Source organism: Abrus precatorius, unplaced genomic scaffold, assembly GCF_003935025.1.
Source record: "Abrus precatorius isolate BTA unplaced genomic scaffold, Abrus_2018 Scaffold6, whole genome shotgun sequence".
NCBI lineage: Eukaryota > Viridiplantae > Streptophyta > Magnoliopsida > Fabales > Fabaceae > Abrus > Abrus precatorius.
In genome coordinates this window covers 15,311,219-15,330,654 of record NW_020874406.1, presented here as the reverse complement: position 1 = coordinate 15,330,654, position 19,436 = coordinate 15,311,219, and the positions used below count along the sequence as shown (strand labels likewise).

Here is a 19,436-nt window from a genome sequence, read left to right as displayed (position 1 = left end):
TTTCATGTCAAATTTTCTTTTGTTTCTGGAATACATCTAATAGATAAGAAAAATGTATTATTTCTTGTTTAAACATGGCTATCAAATATTATTTTAACGTATTTTATCTTATTAGTCACATTTTATTGTTATAATAAAAAAAATCTCATAATAATAATTTTTGTTGTCAAAAGTCATATAGTATCCTTTTTGAGTTTCATATAAAGATATTTTCTACATGTGCAACATTGCAAAGGATCAAACATTACATACACTAGATTTTTATTAAAAATTACAAAATTTATTGTTATTTAATGTATTAATAATGTTAAAATGTTTAAAAATCTATAAATACTACTTTAAACATATTTTTTTATTATAAAAATATATATTATACCTATATTTAATAATTTTAATATCTTTTACTGTCATTAACATGATTAAATTTATTGAATAAAGTTGTCTATAAATTAAATTACTATAATGTAAAATAATTTTACAGTTACGGTTTCATGAAAATAAATTCACAAAGGTAGAAACGTTCGGAAAGGAGTTTTGACTTGAATTACTTGTGACTTGGTACTGCATAATATAAACAGATTTTCTTCACAGAGAAGAGAAATGGAGCATATATCTATCTATTTACCCACCTTGTAGAATTTGGTTGAGAATACGAAATTAGAGGTCTCTATCTTTGACATAAAAATAAAATTGAATAAGCAAAGCAAAACTTAAGAGGGCATTTATGAGTCATCACGTGCCATTAATACCCTTCACAAACCATATTTATGGCCTCCCAAAAACTCCATTGAACTACTCAGATTTCAGAGAGTATTGATTCAAAGGACAGAGTGACAGATGAGGAGCTTGAACCATTTCGGGGGTATCGACACCATCTACGAGGAAGAACGCGAGTTCTCTTCTACCTCCTCTCCCTCTCTTTCACCTTCCTTTTCTCCTTCTCCTCCATCCCTTCACTCCCTAGTCAATGCTTGGTACCATTTCTTTCTCACCTCTCTCTGATATTTTTTCTCATATCTTTTATTTCATTCATTCATATAATACTCTTATACACTATGAATTGCAGAGCAATTCTCCCTCACCCCCCCCCCCGGGCATACTTTTAATTTAAAATGAAGTTTTCAATTCATTCATTTAGGTCTCTCGACTCCCGGTGTGAAACAGACATCTTGATACGTGTTCAAGGAACCTCTTTTCGTTTGCACAAGGTTTGTTCATTCACCAATAATCTCACTTATTCATTTGTTGTCTATTTTGTTTTTCAAATTGCTGTTTTTATTTTGGTTACGTAAATGCCCTTTGTTTCTTCTCCTCCTTTTTCTTTTGTTTTCCCTCAAATTTGTGTACATTATAACATAGCTTGTTGCAGTTTTAGTGTTTGGATCAAAATAATTTCAGCACCAACTTTGCCTCAACTGCAAGATTATGACTATTTTGTGGTACAATATTTTTTTCAATATATGCAAAAGTATTACTTGAATGCAATATCACCAGGCTGGACCATAATTTGGGATTGGTGTGAAAACGTGACTTAGGTTATTATTGAGAGAGACAGGAGAGAAAGAAATTCCAATTATCTGTTTCAGTTTATAGAATTTGACATGATTAACACTGTACCGCAAGTGAGAATTCCCTTATTCACATTAAAGGGGTATGGCCCCCACCAGGATCTATGAATCCATCTACCCCAGGGGAAAAAAATCCTCCTTCGGTAGTGGAAACTAGCTATAGCTTAAAAATGTTTGAAATTCAGTAGTCAACAGCCCCATGTCCTTTGTTGAAGGGCATGTAAAGCAAGGGGATAAATGGTTTCACAAGCTTGAATACAGACGCTATATACAGTTATATACTCGCACATCTTTTACAGTGGAACAGAATGAATTAGGACAACTCAGAACCCAAATTGTCATTTTCCCTGTGCATAAAAAAGACAAGAGAAACCCCACCATACGTGATGTAGCATTTTCTTTTTGTTCAGTCCACCACAAAACCTTACCATAAGTCTTTTTACTATATACTACATGTTAATTTTGTAAAGCTTTTCACTTTCTGTAACGCTTTGTTTTTTTTTGTCTAAAAGGGCTTTAGAAAACAGCTTTATAGCTCTGCTTTTAAACTCCAACAGAAGAGGGACATTCCTTTAATCACATAAAAATGTGTGCGTTTGATTTGATCCATGTCATGTCACAATTCATCATCTTCCTCTCGTAGGATCGTATGATATCACAAAGTTCATACCTTAAACGGCATCTAACGGGAGTTTCCAACTTCACTCTCTCACCGCCGTTAAACATAACGCCAGAAATGTTCGCCGCGGTGGCTGAATTCTGTTACAGCCGCAAAGTGCAGTTAACGCCGTCTAACGTTGCCGCCATCAGAACGGCGGCGGAGTTGCTGGGCATGACGGAGGGGGAGAGTCTGTGTGACGTGACGGAAGCGTACTTCGAGAGTGTCGTTGGCGTTGACGCGTCGATAGTTCTGCGTTCGTGCCTGCCTCTGCTTCCCGACGCCGAAACGACAGCGTCGCTTGCCAGCAGATGTATTGAAGCGATGGTTTGGGACGATGACGTTGGTTGTTTGAACGACGTTGTCGTTGGAATGGAGCCTCAGGATTTTCAAACGGTAGCGTACTCCTTGAACAAACGGCTACCCAACCACGACGTTTTGTATAAGATGGTTGATCTTTATCTCAAGGTACGCCACGTGTCATTTCATATCTTTGGTTTTTGCGTGTCGTCATCTCGAGTAACGAGCAGAATAAACTCTCTTTTACGGCATTACTCTAACGAGTAAACCTCGGTATCAGTTTTAGACTTTAGACAACATTTTTTTCATAACATTTTTTAAAACTATGTTCTCAATGATTCCTGTAATATCACTTTTTTAAAACAGTAAAAAAGTTTTTCATAATATTCTTTCTAAAGTAAAACACATGTTGATGGATCACTTTTTATCCAAAGGGTGAGCTTTTACTGAAAAAATAGTTTAAAGGGTAAAAACTATATCGCGTTTTGATGTTGTACTGTTTTGCGAAATACATTTTTCTTAATCTCATGTTGACAGATCGGTTCATAAGAAAGAATCCAACCCATAAGGTGGGCCTTAAGCTTTAATTGAAAAAAAGAAACTTGAAGTTCATCCATTCGTGTTAAAATGTGTAATGTCGATAAAAAAAAAAGTGTAATAAATAACTAAATTATTCTTCAATTTTTTTTACTGTGTACAAAAAACTGAATTTAATAAGAAAATTTCATTTTAATATGATAATTTTTAACCCAAAAATTTTTGTTCATTAACCTGTGCACATAAAGTATAGACAAAGAAAATCCCAATCTTTATAAAATGATACAACGTCTAATTAAATGATAAAAAAAAATATTTCTTATCACCATATATGTACTATTGAATATTCAAATGAAAACCTGAATGTGTGTTTCTTTGTTGTAGTTGTATTCCTACGTTTTTTTTTCTCGTAACGCATATAGCATTTTCCTAATTATAATCTGTAAAACCTAATAAAAGAAATATCTAGGTACGGAAACCTTGATAGCACCAGAAAAAACAACATTGAACCATAAATTAGAAGAGTTATGATTGATAAAAAATTGTTGGCATTTGTGAAGGAAAACAAGCATGGGAAACTAACAGAGGAACAAAAAATGGAAATATGCAACTCATTAGATTGTACGAAGCTGTCTTCTGAAACTATCGTGAATTGTGTTCAAAATCCAGTAATGCCGCTGAGGTTCATAGTGCGTGCGATACTGGTGGAGCATCTCAACACTCGCCGCTCCGTGGCTGCGGCGACAATAATCGATGCGCAACAGATGGAACGATCCTCACTGAGGGACTTTCTCCAGCGTGACACGGCTCGTCGTGAAACGGCACAGCTGAAAGAGGCAATGGATTCCACGTGCTCTCGTATTAAAAGCCTTGAGAAAGAACTGAGAGGAATGAGGAAGATTCTTCTGGAGCATGAAGCTGAGGAAGAGGAGAAGGGGAATGTGTTGAACTCAGCGCGTTCGGCGAGTTTCCATTTTGTGGCAGGTGAGGGTGAGAGCAGCAAAATAGAGAGGGGAGGAAGAGGCTCTGTCTCGTCTTCGGGGTTTCTACTTGATCGCATCATAACCAGTCGAAATGATGAAGAGGAATCGACTCATGACGGTAGCGGAACTCCAAAGACGACCAGAACTTTTCGCCATAGGTTCGTGTCTGGTCTCAAAAATGCATTTCGAATATCCAATTCTGCCTCAAATTAAGAATAATTTTAAATTAATTTTACAAGTGTACATAGGAGTGTGCGCATCCTCATAGTACTAATGTTATTGGCCAGCGCTGAATATATATTCCACGCAATTTTCGTCTTTTTTCTTGCTGCACATTCGTCAATGCCATAGTTGCTATTTCTAGTTTTGCATTGATTGCTCACTTTTATTTCTCTTTGTTTTATTTAAACCTAACAATCTACGGAATTTAATTCTATTTTACCTTGGTTATCCCAGGTTGGCAGGTTAGTAGTGATGAAAAGTTCGAATAATTTGTTAACATTATACGATGTATGAAGCAATAAATTGATATGAAATCATGAAAAATATAATTAAATACAGTTTTAAAATTAGGATTTTGTTAAAATCAGCTTAAAGGTCAAGAATAAATAATTATTAATAATAAAATTTTATTAGAATGAGAAATATTTATTATATTTTTAGATTTTAATATAATAATTATATATTTTTTTATAAAAATTTTCTATTTATAAATATTTCTATCTTAAAAATTGAGATTAACAAAATCTTTAAAATTAATACAAAAATAGTAGTTAGCCAATTAAATAATATAATTTTTTATTGGTCAACACAATGAGACTCTTTTTGTCAAAAAAAAAAAGTTGGTTTAATATAATTTTTTGTCATCCTTTTTGACAGGCTCAACCATTTTTGTTGGTTAGCCTTTTCTCTGTCAATTTTATAGATTCTCCAAATTGATGAGGAAGTTAATTCATCGAGTTTTCAATTGAACCGGGGTAAATTGATTTATTTTTTTATTTCCTAATCCTAACAAACTCGCGTGCACTAAAAATAAGATAAAACTAATTATAATTATATGGTAAAACTATATAAGTATAAATATGTACATTTAATGGGCCCTTTGAATAGAAAAAATATATGTATATTTAATATTACTATTTGAAATAAAACGTAAAATGTTTTTTTTCCACGATGACGTAGAATAATAATTTTGATTATTAAAATTAATAGTATAGCTATAAGTCAATATAATTTTTAATATTAAAATAATAAAATTGATATTTTACTTTCGACATCCATTCGCTAGTTTAGTTTTTGATGCATTCTGCAATTAAAGAACAAAACAAGTTAAAAACTTTGTCAACTGTTAAAATGCCGTGTATTATATATATAGATAGCGAGAGAGAGAGAAATTAAATTAACTAATGTTGCCAATTTTTAGAATTGAAAATTGACATTTTCATAATGTTAAAGATTAAGTCGACTATCCTCTGGAGACTAATAATTTGGTTAAATTGTGGAACGTATATTCTCATTTCCTTAAGTTTTGTTTCCTCTCTCTTCTTGTAAGACTTGCTATAAACCTTTTATATATTTTTTTAATTGTTAATAAGTAATGTCAATAATCACTAATTTCAAATAGCAAATTGATGTTGTCCAAAAGTTTTGTTTGTTTGTTTTAAAGTTTAATAAAAAATTTAAAACTACTAAACAGCATTAAAATGTGTGTCTAAATTAAGAAATTTTTATATAAACAATTTAATTAAATATTCATTCAATAAGTTTTTATCATATAAAAAATTATTTCGTTAATTTAATTATAAAATTTTATTTTAAAACTCCTCCTTAACGTTAAATGCATTTTTATATAAAAACGTATGTATAATAATATGGGAAATTAACTCGCTGTGTGAAAGAAACTGATCTCTGAAGGACCATTTGGATAACTTTACAAATAATAATAATAATAATAACGCTTTACACAAGATATGCTTTAGCAAAAACTTGCGATGATAAACAAAGTTAGTTTCTATTTATTTAAATTTTAAAGTTTTTTTTTATTATACATATTTTAATTTAAAGTCTATACGCGTGATTAATTTAAATATACATTTTAATTTTATGTAATTAATTTAAATTCATTTTATTCAACTTTAAAATAAACAATGCTTGCACGTGAACAAGAAACAGGAACTAAGGAACCATGATGGCGCCGGCAAAGAAAAGTGAGACAGCGATGAGTGTTTGTGCTGAGCAGTGAACACACATCCCCACTCCACTATCAATTATTGATTAAAAATTTATATTGTTTGAATCATTTAATATCAATACTACATATAATATTATACATTATACTATATTTATTTTATAAACATAATTTTTATTATAAGTATATCTTATAAAAAACACATTCAGATAATTAGTTTAATTAAATATTTTTATTAATAATTTTTTATATATTAAAGCTTGTAATATAAATATAATCATTATGTTATGTTTAAACATGACATTTTAAAATTATTGCAATTCATGGATTTAGATAACAAAAAAGTAATTTTAAAATATCACATAATTTTAATTAGATAATTTTTTTTATCAAATAGAAATAATCTTAAATAACTTATTTTATTATACTAAAATTTATGTATTTATACTTTTTTTATTCTTGACTCTCACTTTAAATATTTTATTATTTTTTTATATTTTAAAAAAATTTAATTTTTTATTCAAACGAATACTCTTTTATATATCCTCATTTTAGCGACTCAAAATACATTTCCTTAATTAAACTAAATCAACGGTTCTTAAGAGTCCCATCAAATACATAATTTCTTGAAGGATACAAGAATGCCTTGACCATATCTAAATCTATATCCAGTGGAAAATCAGAGTGTTCTGTCCTTTTCTTATCATTTATATTTCTTGCAGGATTTTGTCTTTACTTGGTATTGAAGAAAAATAATTGGGAACATGTGGCCATACATTACAAGTTACGGAAAGCTTTATACATATGGATGAAGCCAAATAGATAGACAACTCACACAAATTGGTTTAAGCGTGCCACATCTGACCGCAAAGTTGAACATGACAACAAATCCATCGTAATTAGTGATCAGTGATGTGGCAGCACGCATTAATTTAGAAGATCCCACGCACGATCCAAAGGAACTAAAGCTAACCTCATTCTCTAATCCACCACTATCATTTTCCACCTTAACGTGCCTACATAGGATACGCAGTTCAGCTCCCCCTTCCATCGTAATTAGTTTATATGTTAATTTTAACTAATCATGCAAACATCACCCAACTAAAATGCACGTTTCCCACGAAAAAAATTCTACCTTCACTGGCAACAGTGGCTTCTAATTTTTTAGGTCCAGCTTAGCTGTAACTGTAAACCGTTACAGAACCTGAGAGACTCTACGCCGTCGGCTACACTTCTTTCTCAGTTTCTGTTTCAAACGCTTAACAAAATCTTCATTTTACAGCTTAATTTTCTCTTCCGCTGCGGAGATGAGCACCGTACAAGCACCGCGTCCACCGTGTGGTTGTGGATTGTTCCACAACGTCCAATGTGGACCTTCGGCGGTGGAGAAGTTAGGGTTCCTGAAGTTCGGCGTAATCAATGCTGTTGTATTAGGTCGTAGTCGTAAAAGCCTGTTGAAGCCGATTATGGCGAAGGAGGACCATGGCGCGTCTTTGATCGATGACGGCAGTCCTCAATGCCAGGGGCGTCAATTGAAGAAACCGAATGGTTTCACACCTCTGACTAATCACTCTGCTGCATTATCCGGTACTATCTTTATTTTTAGATTCTATCAGGATCTGGAATCTGGATTATTAATACTGTTATTTTTGTTGTTTGACGGTGGAGAGTGGAATGAGGTTTTTAATTATTACACTGTAGAAGATAGTGGAATGTGGAACGAGATTGTTTTCTGATCTTGGACTAGTCTATCCGGAAAATTGATAACGAATGCTAACTGTAACATTATTAAATGGTGATATGTTCAACGTTAAAGACAATTCAAAAATTTGTAGCTACATGAGCGTTTTCCACATTTGCTGTGCTAAACACAAATTCTTCGATCAAGTTTTAGCAAACTTCTCAACAATATTACTGAGTTTAAGTGACTTTTACAAGGATTTATTACATTAGAGATATAAGAGTTTAATCCTTTTTTTAGATGTTTAATCTCAATTTTAAGTGTCGAGGTTAATAAATTCATACTTTAAAAGAATAATGTGAAACGAGTGAAATGATATAATGTATTACGGTAGAGAATATTTTACAATAGTTGTGCTAAGATTCTCTCCTGCTAAATGGTCAACTTAAAATCAGGGCACCTGTTCACCAATGCTTTTATTATTGCTATAAAAGGGAGTTTGAGTGGTTATGGGAACATGGAGAACAAAAACATTAGAGTGATAAATTGATCAGGAAGATCTCATCCTAGGTGAAACCTGAGCATAGATAAAGTGAAAGTGCTATCAAGGTGATTTTGTCCAAATAAACATAATTTCATTAACAATAAAAGGAGTGGTAAGTGTGTACAGTCTTGTTTCTCTTTGCTGCTATTTTTTGTAACTGGAATCTCATGGATTTCATTAAATTACCGTTTGAGCTTTCATGTATGCTGCTTGTCAAGTGGGCCTTTGACAACAATTTTTAGTGAACAAAAATAGGAAAACAGATAAACAGATAAACAGATAATATCTAGCTTCTACTTCTAAGCGGTATGATGTATTTGAATAAATATAATTCAAATTTTTTAACAAAGTTATTATCTAGCTAGGTAAAAGTCTCAGCGAGATGACAAATATTGGGAATTCGATGAACATTTTGTGGCACGAATGTCCAATCCAGAAATTTGATAGACAGCAGCTACTTCAGCAAAGAGGCTGTGTAATTTGGTTAACTGGTCTCAGTGGTTCAGGTTTGTGAAATTCAGTCAATTTTTACATATACAGTGATTGTTTCTGAATGTTCGCCTTAGTTCATTGATGTCAGGCTGAAATAAGCGCTCAATTGTGTGCAGTAACAGAGTCCTGGCTTCCTGGCTTCTTTTATCAGTCTTAAATGCCTCCAGGATTCCAATGGTGTTCTGATTTGTAGTTCATTAGTTCTTCCATTTGATGTTATTTTTTATGTCTACTCCGTTGTGTTACATTATATGCACGGCAGAAACAGTGAACATTCATTTTGGTATAGCTCCTTTTTCATGGCGTCCCATTGTTGTATAACTATCACAATTGAAATGCCGCATGGTCTTGTTTACTATTCACCACCATTACATGCTACTTTTCTTCCCTATGGTACAGTCTCAACTTCTTTTGCCTGAGACCTATGCAATCATAGTTGACAATATTTGTCTCATAAAAATGAAATCATGAACACAATAAATTTTCTTCTCTTTTGAAAGCTTTAAATTGCAAAGGTCAAACATGCTTTAAATTATAATGTGGCCTTTCATGAAGATGTTCCATGTTTGTTTTCTCTGCTGTGGAATATCCACTGATAGTGAAGCCAGAAAATGAATGCTGTGTTTAGTTTCTTTAGAATATCAGGATATTCACTTACCTTTCTTTCGTTCTTCTAGGTAGTAGACACTAGCACTATCTCTCTTTCTCTCCCTGTCTGATTGATTACAGTCTTCAAAATTGATTTCAGGAAAAAGCACTCTGGCATGTGCTTTGAGTAAAAGCTTGCACTCCAAAGGAAAGTTGACTTATATCCTTGACGGGGACAATATTCGACATGGCTTAAACCGTGATCTTAGTTTTAGAGCAGAAGATCGTTCAGAGAACATACGGAGGATTGGTGAGTTACTATATAAAAATGTAAATACATATCAAGACACGTAAGTCCTCTCATTCTTCCCCATTTTTTGCAATATTATTTATTAATCTTCGTACATCATTGGGAATAATTTTCAGGTGAGGTAGCAAAACTTTTGGCAGATGCAGGTGTTATTTGCATCACTAGTTTAATATCACCGTACCGAAAGGATAGGGATGCTTGCCGAGCTCTGTTGCCAAAAGGAGATTTTATTGAGGTACATTCTTACTACGGTGAACTAAATTATGCAGGTTGTTCAGCATCTGCTAAGTGCTAACAATAGTGAACACTACGGTTATTAAACAAGGCAAAAGATTCTTTACTGCCGCAATGTTTACAATCCTCAATCTGCACGTGTCGCAGGTTTTCATAGACGTGCCACTAGATGTGTGTGAAGCAAGGGACCCAAAGGGACTCTATAAGCTTGCTCGAGCTGGAAAGATAAAAGGTATCTTAGATTAATTTTTTGCATCGCTGCTGCTTTGTATCTAATAGGAATCTTCTTGTATTGTGTAACAATCATGCACGTGCTGGAGTAATTCTTTAACTATACAGGTTCACCAGTTTAGCTACATAAATTGTGTTTATTTCTCTTTTTACTGTGGATTGAATTGTGCAATGTGCATCAGCATATTGAATTAACTACTTGGAATTCTGCAGGTTTCACAGGGATAGATGATCCATATGAACCACCATATAGCTGTGAGGTGTGTACTTGTTGCATTGTACAAATGTTGGACTAACAACACTTACAGTTGTTACTTGTTAGTGTTGTTAAAGAGGAATAATATGAACAAATTTTAATATATCATACTGGCATACGATGAGAAAATTTATTTCTCTTTGCCCGGGATCCCGATTTGAAGGGAAAAATTGACCTTACAAACGAGATAAAGTTATCCACCCTCTGCTTTCTCTTCAAAACTAACTTACGCAGAACTTTCTTAAATTGATTACACATTCCCATTCTCTTGCAGATAATATTGCAGCAAAGAGGAAGTGAGTGTATGTCTCCGAGTGATACGGCGGAAATAGTAATATCATACTTGGAGAAGAATGGATACCTCCGCGCCTGACATTTCTTGAATGGGGTCTTTCTTTCTTGTTTGTTGTAGGTATCGTATGTAACATAGTCCAAGGCACAAACAAACTGCTTCTTCCAGCAGCAAGGAAATCATCGTTTCCTTTCCTATGCATCTGCTTTCATTTATGGCAGCTACAAACGTGAAAAATTGTTCCTAAGTCTTCAGTCACATTGTATTTACGACTTCATTATTTAGGTGGAAATAACTGAGGTTGATCTATGAGGAGGGAGTTGGTGTTGATTGGCATTGTGATCCATTTCCTTTAGCAAATACTAGCAGATGTTTGTTGTTGAATGTTTCTCATGCTGTCGATTCTCACAAATTAAATTATTTAACTGCTGTGTAGAAAATAATGACGATGAAGTTAGATAGGAAATATTTATATTCTTTTATTAAAATAAAAGCAACAATATTGAGTCTAATTACAAAATTTAAAAATTAAAATCACATAAAATTTAAGTTAAAAGAAGTAAATTTACAATTAAGGCAACTTATTATATTAAAAATGATAGTTTGTCATTTAGTTTTTCTTTTATTAATCTGCACTAATATCACTTCCACCTAACCACTTTGGCCGTCAGCTGAGTTTTCTTTCAAATATTTACGCGCTGCTTTTATTATATATAATTTATAGGGCAATGGATTCCCCCTTTTTTTGTTTTTTAATGAAAAAACTAATTCAAAAGCCTCCAATTTTAAGATGTCTACTTCTTACCACACTGATTTAACAACTAACCAACATGAAAAAGAAAGTGCGGTGATAAAAGTCCAATCTTTATTCAGTGTTAACAAAACCGACGGACCACAAACAAAAATTGAACCATACCCATATAAAAGGAAGCAGCTTCTACTTTATAGAATTTGCATTATTCTTAAAATATTTATTTTTATTCTTATTTATTAAAAAGAAAATATTCAACATTTTTTATATTTTTAAGTTAATATATACATATAATTTTTATTTAATATTTATTTTATAAAGTAATAAAAACTAATAAAAAATAAACAAAAGATATAACAAAACTCTTATTCTTAACATATATTATAATCCCGATACCATTATTTTATACTAAATACCGCATCAATGAGCAAAATGCAACACCATAACTGATACAATGATCATGACCCTTCAAGAGTTATTGGGAATTATAAAGGGAAAGTAGGTTTACAAGGCCAAATGAGATTATCAAAACTCTACATAAAATTAACCCTTCTTTGGAGCAAGTTTGGTCTTAATATTGTCAACCTCTTTAGTATCAATCTGGAATGTCTGGGCAAGCACATTATCAGGCACAGTTGGTGTTGAGGTAAACAAAGCTGCAGCTATAGACAAAGTGCCAGGGAGTTGACTATTAAAGGCAGAAAGCACTGAAGCAGGTTTATCCCCATTGTTCTTCTGATAGTGCACCAAACCTTTTGGGAACACAAAGATTTCACCTTTCTTAATGGACTTTGAGATGAGTTTGTTAGCTGTTGTGATAAATCCCACATCTAATTGACCATCCAACACAAACACAATCTCAGTGGCACGAGGGTGTGTGTGAGGTGGGTTAAGTCCTCCAACTTTGTAGTCTATCCTTGAGAAAGACACCCCTAATGTGTTAAGCCCCGGAATTTTTTCCACATTGGCTGCAGTAACCACAGATCCCAATGTGTTGTTGATCACTGCAGGCTTTGCTAGACCATTAAAGAAAAAATCTGATTCTGTGACATTGGCCTCCGCCTTGCATGCAAACCCATTCACTTTCACACCTACACATAATTAATTACACACCATGCACATCATTGTACTCATTTCCTAAACACAATTATGCTCTATACTCTGGTTTGAACTATAGGAACAAATAGAGAAATTAAAATGGTAATTGGTAATGTATATTATTACCTGAAGAGGGAAGTGCTACACAAAGATCTTGAAGTGTGTCAGGGTCAGAAGCGAAGACAAAGGAGATGATACAGCAATAGAAGACCAAAATTGCCAAAATATTTGTTGGCGACATGATTTGGATAATGATAGTAAATAAAGCGTTAGATTGAAACACAAAAGTTTATTATATGGCTTTAGATCGGAGAAGAATGTTTGAGTTGAATTTGAGAAATGTGGCAAGTTGCTTCCTTTATATACATGCATCATTTGTAGCTAGGCAATGTTTATGGGCAGAGTAGATGAAATTAATGATGTGATGGCAAAGCATTAATGAAGTCCTTCAACTTAAATTCAAAGCAATTGTGTAGAAAGGCATAATAGGAATTAAACTTTTTAAGTCTTTACTAGAAAAAAATTATTCGTGTGAATTTATCAATGTACAAATTAGTTTGTTGCTTGCTGGAAAAATACGAACATTGACTATCCAATGAAGAGGAGGTTGGTGAGAAACGTAGGGTGATTAACAAATCTAAACTTCATCCATGCATTATGATTAAGAGAAATGTATGTGTGTATTTATAATCTTTTGAGTCATTATTAAGAGAAATGACTTTGAAGATTGACACCAATTACCAAATCTGACCAACTTTGGGGTATGCATTGGGCCATTTTGATGCGACACCCAGCACTTCAGTTCCCCTATTGCTTTCACTGTTATGCTAATGGACAGATTATGAATTAGGCCAATATAAAGGATTGTTCCATTCTTAGAGCAGCGAAGATTTCTTTAATTTGAAGTAGCAAAGATATTATATCCACCTGAACGGTTAGAAATATAAATCATCTATGCGAAGAGAAAATGTGAGGAAAAAATAGATAAAAGAGAAAATATGATAAAAATTAATTTTGCATTTGTTTGGTTAGAGTGAAAATAAGGAAAGAAGTTGGTAGTTTTTTTGGTTCTTTATAGTGAGATTGAGAAGATTCTATGCTATATGTGTAGGATAAATATGACTCTGATATTGACTACTTGATCAAACTTAAAATTGCTTAAATTATCTCTTTTTATTATTTTTAAACGATTTTCTTTATAAGTTGATCTTTCATATATAGGTTTATTCAGAGATTTCTTTTTTATGTTTGTTTTTCTTTCTCTCATTTTAAAAAAAAATCTTTATATTATTAAAAGTTGGGATATTTTTAAAAAATTATCATTATTATATTTTAATTGTAAGACAGCACATAATAAGAAAGTTATATTAATATTTTGAATTTTGTTAAACTCAATTTTTAAAGTTGAAGATAAATAATTGATAATAATAAAAGTTTATTATATTTTTATAATTTCAATATAATAATTATGTATTTTTTTATAATTTTTTTTATTTGTGAATACTTAAATAGGACTGAAGTTAAATTTTTTTAAATATTTTTAAATTAATATTATTGCTATATTTAATTTGTCTAGCACTATGTTTATACCAAATATCATGTTATAACAATAATAAATATTTAGGTCATAATCATATACTAAAAAGCATTTGGAGACAATTATATCTATAATTAGAGAATAAAATAATTTTAAAATTATATATAGCTGTAAAATAAAAATTTAATTATAATTTTGTAATTCAAATTTAAGACCCGTTTGTTTATATGATTTATTTATTTTTGGTCTGAAGGGTTGTTTTGAAAGTCGCGAAAAATAAAACCCCGCCCACGAACGCGTACATCTTCACGGCGGTGTGAAGGGAATAGCGGAGTCGGGGGAAGGCGGCTGTGAGAGAAGAGAAAAATCGATCTCACAGAAGCAGGCAGCGTCTCTTTCTCAAAATCGCCGTAAACTACAAACGAAGTAAGTAATTTATTGCGGCAGTGAGTGATTAAGAATAACCCTAACAATAACAATGGGGAAGAAGCAGCACAGCGAAGATAGAATGTTCATCACCAAAACCGAATGGGCAACGGAATGGGGTGGCGCTAAATCCAAACAAACTCGCACCCCTTTCAAACGTCTTCCTTTCTATTGCTGCGCGTATGTTTTCTCAATCCTAATCATTTCACTCTCTGTCTTAGGTTTGGCTTCCTCGTTTCACTCTCTGTGATGGATATGAACGACCCTTTGGATTTCGAAGTAGAAGACAACCTTCTCAAATCTCCTCCAAGTAACAATAAAAGGTTTTCCTTTTTCTCAAACTCGTTTTACCTCTGCCCAACTCTTCCAAGTTTCATTTTTTAAAATCGGGATTAGGGTTTTATAGTTTCTCTTTTGCAATTTTTGTGATGATCCCTGTTTTGCGTTATATTGGTTTCTCTTTGTTTGTTTGTTCTAAAAGTGGTTTATAGAAATAAAGTAATTGAAATTTGAATGTCAATCAGGAAGAAAGTTATTGGGTTGGATGATCTTCTTAAAGACCATTATAGAGAACAGGACAAGCTTTTGGAGAAGCAGAAAAAGGTTAAAACTAAGACAAAGAAGAATAAAAGTATCTATGATGATGAAGATAGCAAGGAAGCCAAGTTAACTAGGCTAGTTGAGAAATGTCACAATCAGGTTACCTGTTCTTGTCTCTCTCTTTGCATATGTTTTTGTGTAATTGTCATTGTCTGTTGTTGATTGCCTTTCTCATGCAGTTGAAAGCTTTCGGTGAAGATCAAGAAATTCCACCTTGGGGAATAAAAGTTTTTGGAGAACAGGTCATTATACTAAGTCAAATGCTCTATATATGGATTGCTACTTTCATCTCTTAATTGTATGGATATTTGAGGTTAATAATGTTTTCATTTTGTGAAATGCAGAAATCCTTTCCCTCTCTAGATTTTCCTGATATTGGAAGTTGTAACCTTTTACAGTCTTTTTTGAACAACAAGCTAAATTCTGTGGTTCAATTGGCCTCTGACAAAGGTTGTTATGGTGTATTGTTTGTTAAGGCTACAATGTTATCTACTTTGTTAATTTGCAACGCTAAGAAACTGTCTGTTTTTAACATGGCAAAATACTGAATCAAGGCAGATTCTTATCAAGTTGCTGCTTATATGCATGCTATCAGTTAAAACTAATGTTTTTGTTTTTAAGTGGTATCTTATGTCAGTTAATATTATGCATTTTTTCAGGAGATATCTTTCTTGAAGGGTTATTAGTTAATGGCTGGCTTCCAAAATTAGCTTTCGTGCGTGGTCATGTTGAAAAGCCAGTAGCCATTTGGGCCTTCAAGACAAGTGAGTGAAAGCATGGACTTTTGCGTTTATTTTCTTACTAGCTATGAGCATAGCAGCAAGATAGTCATACATATGTTTTAATTTGTTCTTTCAGTGTTATATTCATCCAAAAAAGAGCTCCAAAACTCTTCCAGTGACTTTTGGTGTGCGATTCTCTCTTTTGAAAAGGAGGTAAACTTGTTTCTTTGTTTTCTCTGGCATTGTTCCATTGATAAAAATAACGACTTGGCATCTTTCTTTTAATTAACAATCATCCTTTACCAGGTTGATGAGTTGCCTGTCAAAATTGATTGGTTTCCTGGGTATACAGATTTGAGAAGAGCTCTTGACATTTACGGGTTTCTCTTCAAATTTTCAGCCAGTGTTGACCCTAAATGTTTAGGTGAATTTCTTATGTCTGCACTAGTTTATCTCTGCATTGTGAAAGATGGATTGTCCTTCTAGAGAAATATGAATTTGTTAATTTTCAGCATTGTAAAGTTGAAGTGTTCTATATTTTTACATTGGTATATATCCAATGTAGAAATATTTGTGCGCCATTTCAAGAAAATTTGTTAATCTCTTGCCAGTTGTTGACATGCTTCTAAGAACAATCTAAATGTCTTTTAGATTCTGCCATTAGAGGACCACCACAAAATATTATAGCTTGGGTCAGATTTGTCACTGCCTGTTGTCTGATAAGGTAGTCAACACCAGTGAGTCTACTTAGAGGATAACCTGAATGATTTTCTGTTATTTGTTTCTTTGTTGGTCATCATTTGAGTTTGAGGTTGCTTTTATTATATTTCCTACTGATAATTCAAGTAATAAAATTTTGAAAGTATGATAATGTCAATTCATGTCTCTTGATTCTCATTGCAGGAGTAAAAAAACGATCTTTTCTATTGTAGAAGCCGAAGAGATAGTTGAAATTATTATTTGTCTATTCCTTGATCGCCAGTTTCAGGGTTTGTTGGTGCTTTTGAGTGACTGCATGCAGGCAATTGTTAATTACTTTACAGACCAGGAATGGTGCTCAAGTTGTGAGAACATAGCAAAATTCATTTCTTGCAGGTCATTACTTTTTTTCAATTTTTTGTTAGTAATCTTGCCCTTGACTTTGTAATTGCTTCCCTTTCCTTATTTTTGCTCTCTTGGATGTGTAGGGTCTCTAAGGATTTGAATTGCATCCAGACTACTGAATGTGTTTCAAAAGTTAACTTTCGTTGTAAGCAACTTAGAAGGACAATTGCTTATCAGACCCTGCTTTCTTGTTTTGATGGAGTATGCTACCTTCCCTTCTCTCATCAAGTTTATTTATGCTTGTGCATATGAAAGGTACAATGAAGGTCCCAGTGATGTGATGGAAAGTTAGTATATGAGCAGCAAGTTATAGATTATGTTTACTGTTGCTTGTTTGAATGAAACTGCTGTGTAATAATTTAGAAAAAAAAAAAAGAGTTGTTTGTGAAATTATTCATTGAGTTTATTTTTGTGGAATGTTTGTCAAAGCTTTTCTCACTCATTCTTTTTATGGTATTAACAAATACTACTAAGCCATGTTTGATCTCAAAAATTCTCCACCACTTAAATTTTCAAATATGCCCTTAATATTTCTATTTTTTAAGTCCAAAATCCAAAGTATTGCCAACAATTAAATTTTCAAATAAGGCTCTTAATATTTCCATATTCATTAATTCAATGTATATGTAATTTGGAAATAGTCCTTTCTTGTTTGAGCATAGAACTGTAGATCTATGCATTAATAAGCATTGTTGGTTTTATTATTTGAACTTTGATTTTCATTTTAAAATATTTGTGTATTACAAACTGAAAACACTAAGCAAAATGTGCAAGCTGACTTTTAAGTTTTAAGACTTGACTCTCAATAACAAATTGATGTGAGAAGATTCTGTTAAAAAAAAAAATCAGCATTAAGTACAACCAAATTAATTGTGACAGTATGCATGGATATGAATAGAGATTTGCTTCTGAACTTTTGGAAAGTGAGCTGACTTTTTCTCAGGTCAACAGTGGAGAAGAGATTGTCAGATCACTCACAGAAATTAACTTCAAAGACAAAAGTTGTGATTTCTTCAAGATGTATATTCACTTAGTTTTGACAGAGAATTGGGTTTTGTCCAACTTATATATTGAAGACAATCCAGTAATCTATGAGATGTTTTGTCTTTTTCTTAGACATTGTTCTAGCTTAATTTCAGCCACGGACCTACGATCATATGCATCAAAGGTGAATGAAACAACTTTATTACTTTCTTTTAACCACAGATTTATTTAGTGTGATTTCATGTATATAAATAATTTCATTTTACAGGTTCGTCATAGGGCAGCATATCTTTTGCACTTCTACATCTATAAATAATTGGTTTCAGGTATCTTCAGTATCCTATACGCAGAATTTTATCAAGTAACAATGAGATGAAAATATTTTAAAGAAAGTTATCTAGTATCTAATAGATAAGGTGAAAGTCTTGTAGACCTTTGGCATATATTGTGCATATTAATAGTTGGTGCCAGAGGTACATAACAATACTTATCCTATTGGTTGGTCAACTGAATGATGTGTACTTTATCAATGACTTCATCTGAAACGAATATCCAATCTCATGGACAGACCAGTATAATCTTAGAAGATTATATGTCCCAACATTGCATTCTTGCCTCAAACGACTACACACATAAACATATTTCCTTTAGAGTGCATCTTCACTTATTTGGCATTTTACTTGTAGCGAAGACATTTACTTTCACAGAAGCTGTCAAGTCTCTCTTCTTGTCCTGAGATGGCCAAATCTTAGAGGTTGAAAGATTAAGGAATGCTGTGTTGCATTGACACTAAGCACTACATAGCTTTTTTTTACTCTTACATCTGATTCTTCAAACTTGTACAGAATGCTCTCCTCTCCTTAAGCATGAGATGTTCTAAGAGCATACAAGAAGGGTGAAATTGGTTGTTTTGGCTTTTTGTTAGCTGACATGAATTAAGATTTGTTGCTCATCCAAGGCTATAAATTGCTAACTTTTGAAATAACAATGTAATTTAAAGAGTGATGTTATTGTTTCTAGACTCTCTTTTCATTATATTTTAAAAGTTATTATCTCTTTTAGAAGGAAATCAATGTGTTAGTTATACTTTAATTTATTTTAATAAAAACAAGTTTGTGTACTGAGTAATGATGAATGGATTTATTAAAGAGTTTTTTTTTCTCATCAACTTCTCAGGTTATTGTTAATTTTAAATATGGTATTGTTTATTTTTTAAACTTCACTAGATGAAATGATAGTTTAGACATATTGGCTTTAAAATAGCACTAAATCCTTATTTCATTTTTTGAAGTCTCAAAGTTCATTGTAGGAATTAATATTGCAGAAAAATATGAAGTATATTTTTCTTATTT

At 32.5% G+C, this 19,436-nt stretch overlaps 4 protein-coding genes across 11 annotated transcripts; 3 read left to right on the top strand and 1 right to left on the bottom strand.

Annotated features, from left to right (window-relative positions):
• Positions 1-847: 847 nt before the first annotated feature.
• LOC113869835 (BTB/POZ domain-containing protein At3g49900-like) lies at positions 848-4,415 on the top strand. Its single transcript, XM_027506331.1, has 4 exons — positions 848-974; positions 1,139-1,208; positions 2,212-2,694; positions 3,624-4,415. The coding sequence occupies exons 3-4, from the start codon at positions 2,218-2,220 to the stop codon at positions 4,257-4,259; spliced, it is 1,113 nt and encodes a 370-aa protein (XP_027362132.1). The 5' UTR covers positions 848-974; positions 1,139-1,208; positions 2,212-2,217; the 3' UTR covers positions 4,260-4,415.
• Positions 4,416-7,300: 2,885 nt separating this feature from the next.
• On the top strand, positions 7,301-11,191 carry LOC113868895 (adenylyl-sulfate kinase, chloroplastic-like). Of its 5 annotated transcripts, none has more exons than XM_027504877.1 (8): positions 7,301-7,821; positions 8,825-8,965; positions 9,700-9,849; positions 9,966-10,084; positions 10,231-10,315; positions 10,528-10,574; positions 10,845-10,982; positions 11,148-11,162. In XM_027504877.1, the coding sequence occupies exons 1-7, from the start codon at positions 7,542-7,544 to the stop codon at positions 10,941-10,943; spliced, it is 921 nt and encodes a 306-aa protein (XP_027360678.1). In that variant the 5' UTR covers positions 7,301-7,541; the 3' UTR covers positions 10,944-10,982; positions 11,148-11,162. The 5 variants fall into 5 exon arrangements, with proteins under 5 accessions (XP_027360678.1, XP_027360677.1, XP_027360681.1 ...); XM_027504880.1 differs by adding an exon at positions 8,410-8,571 and having other exon boundaries at positions 7,704-7,821; positions 8,832-8,965; positions 10,845-11,191; XM_027504878.1 differs by adding an exon at positions 8,410-8,571 and having other exon boundaries at positions 7,704-7,821; positions 8,821-8,965; positions 10,845-11,191.
• Positions 11,192-11,994: 803 nt separating this feature from the next.
• On the bottom strand, positions 11,995-13,097 carry LOC113868896 (germin-like protein subfamily 2 member 4). Its single transcript, XM_027504881.1, has 2 exons — positions 12,838-13,097; positions 11,995-12,704 (listed from the first exon to the last, which is right to left on the bottom strand). Exons 1-2 carry the CDS (start codon positions 12,950-12,952, stop codon positions 12,157-12,159), a joined length of 663 nt encoding a protein of 220 aa, XP_027360682.1. The 5' UTR covers positions 12,953-13,097; the 3' UTR covers positions 11,995-12,156.
• A 1,409-nt stretch (positions 13,098-14,506) lies between these two features.
• On the top strand, positions 14,507-19,101 carry LOC113868894. 4 transcript variants are annotated; one of them, XM_027504875.1, is made up of 12 exons: positions 14,512-14,674; positions 14,896-14,997; positions 15,199-15,373; positions 15,454-15,516; positions 15,619-15,724; positions 15,934-16,038; positions 16,133-16,209; positions 16,303-16,420; positions 16,900-17,091; positions 17,184-18,268; positions 18,353-18,410; positions 18,776-19,101. In XM_027504875.1, the coding sequence occupies exons 2-9, from the start codon at positions 14,924-14,926 to the stop codon at positions 16,926-16,928; spliced, it is 747 nt and encodes a 248-aa protein (XP_027360676.1). In that variant the 5' UTR covers positions 14,512-14,674; positions 14,896-14,923; the 3' UTR covers positions 16,929-17,091; positions 17,184-18,268; positions 18,353-18,410; positions 18,776-19,101. The 4 variants fall into 4 exon arrangements, with proteins under 4 accessions (XP_027360674.1, XP_027360676.1, XP_027360672.1 ...); XM_027504871.1 differs by lacking the exons at positions 14,512-14,674; positions 14,896-14,997 and adding an exon at positions 16,648-16,720 and having other exon boundaries at positions 15,365-15,516; positions 17,184-17,301; positions 18,044-18,268; positions 18,771-19,038; XM_027504872.1 differs by lacking the exons at positions 14,512-14,674; positions 14,896-14,997 and adding an exon at positions 16,648-16,720 and having other exon boundaries at positions 15,365-15,516; positions 17,184-17,301; positions 18,044-18,268; positions 18,776-18,788.
• The last annotated feature ends 335 nt before the right edge of the window (positions 19,102-19,436 follow it).

Bases quoted from the DNA above. Each gene is read 5' to 3' on its own strand.
- LOC113868894 (XM_027504871.1), top strand. From the start codon at position 15,403: ATGTTTTTGTGTAATTGTCATTGTCTGTTGTTGATTGCCTTTCTCATG. The intron at 16,039-16,132 runs GTGAGTGAAAGC...TTGTTCTTTCAG, and splicing joins CATTTGGGCCTTCAAGACAA to TGTTATATTCATCCAAAAAA. The intron at 18,269-18,352 runs GTGAATGAAACA...TTCATTTTACAG, and splicing joins TACGATCATATGCATCAAAG to GTTCGTCATAGGGCAGCATA.
- LOC113869835 (XM_027506331.1), top strand. From the start codon at position 2,218: ATGATATCACAAAGTTCATACCTTAAACGGCATCTAACGGGAGTTTCC. The intron at 2,695-3,623 runs GTACGCCACGTG...GCATTTGTGAAG, and splicing joins TGGTTGATCTTTATCTCAAG to GAAAACAAGCATGGGAAACT.
- LOC113868896 (XM_027504881.1), bottom strand. From the start codon at position 12,952: ATGTCGCCAACAAATATTTTGGCAATTTTGGTCTTCTATTGCTGTATC. The intron at 12,705-12,837 runs GTAATAATATAC...AATTATGTGTAG, and splicing joins TGTAGCACTTCCCTCTTCAG to GTGTGAAAGTGAATGGGTTT.
- LOC113868895 (XM_027504876.1), top strand. From the start codon at position 7,542: ATGAGCACCGTACAAGCACCGCGTCCACCGTGTGGTTGTGGATTGTTC. The intron at 7,822-8,824 runs GTACTATCTTTA...TTATCTAGCTAG, and splicing joins TCACTCTGCTGCATTATCCG to GTAAAAGTCTCAGCGAGATG. The intron at 9,850-9,965 runs GTGAGTTACTAT...AATAATTTTCAG, and splicing joins AGAGAACATACGGAGGATTG to GTGAGGTAGCAAAACTTTTG.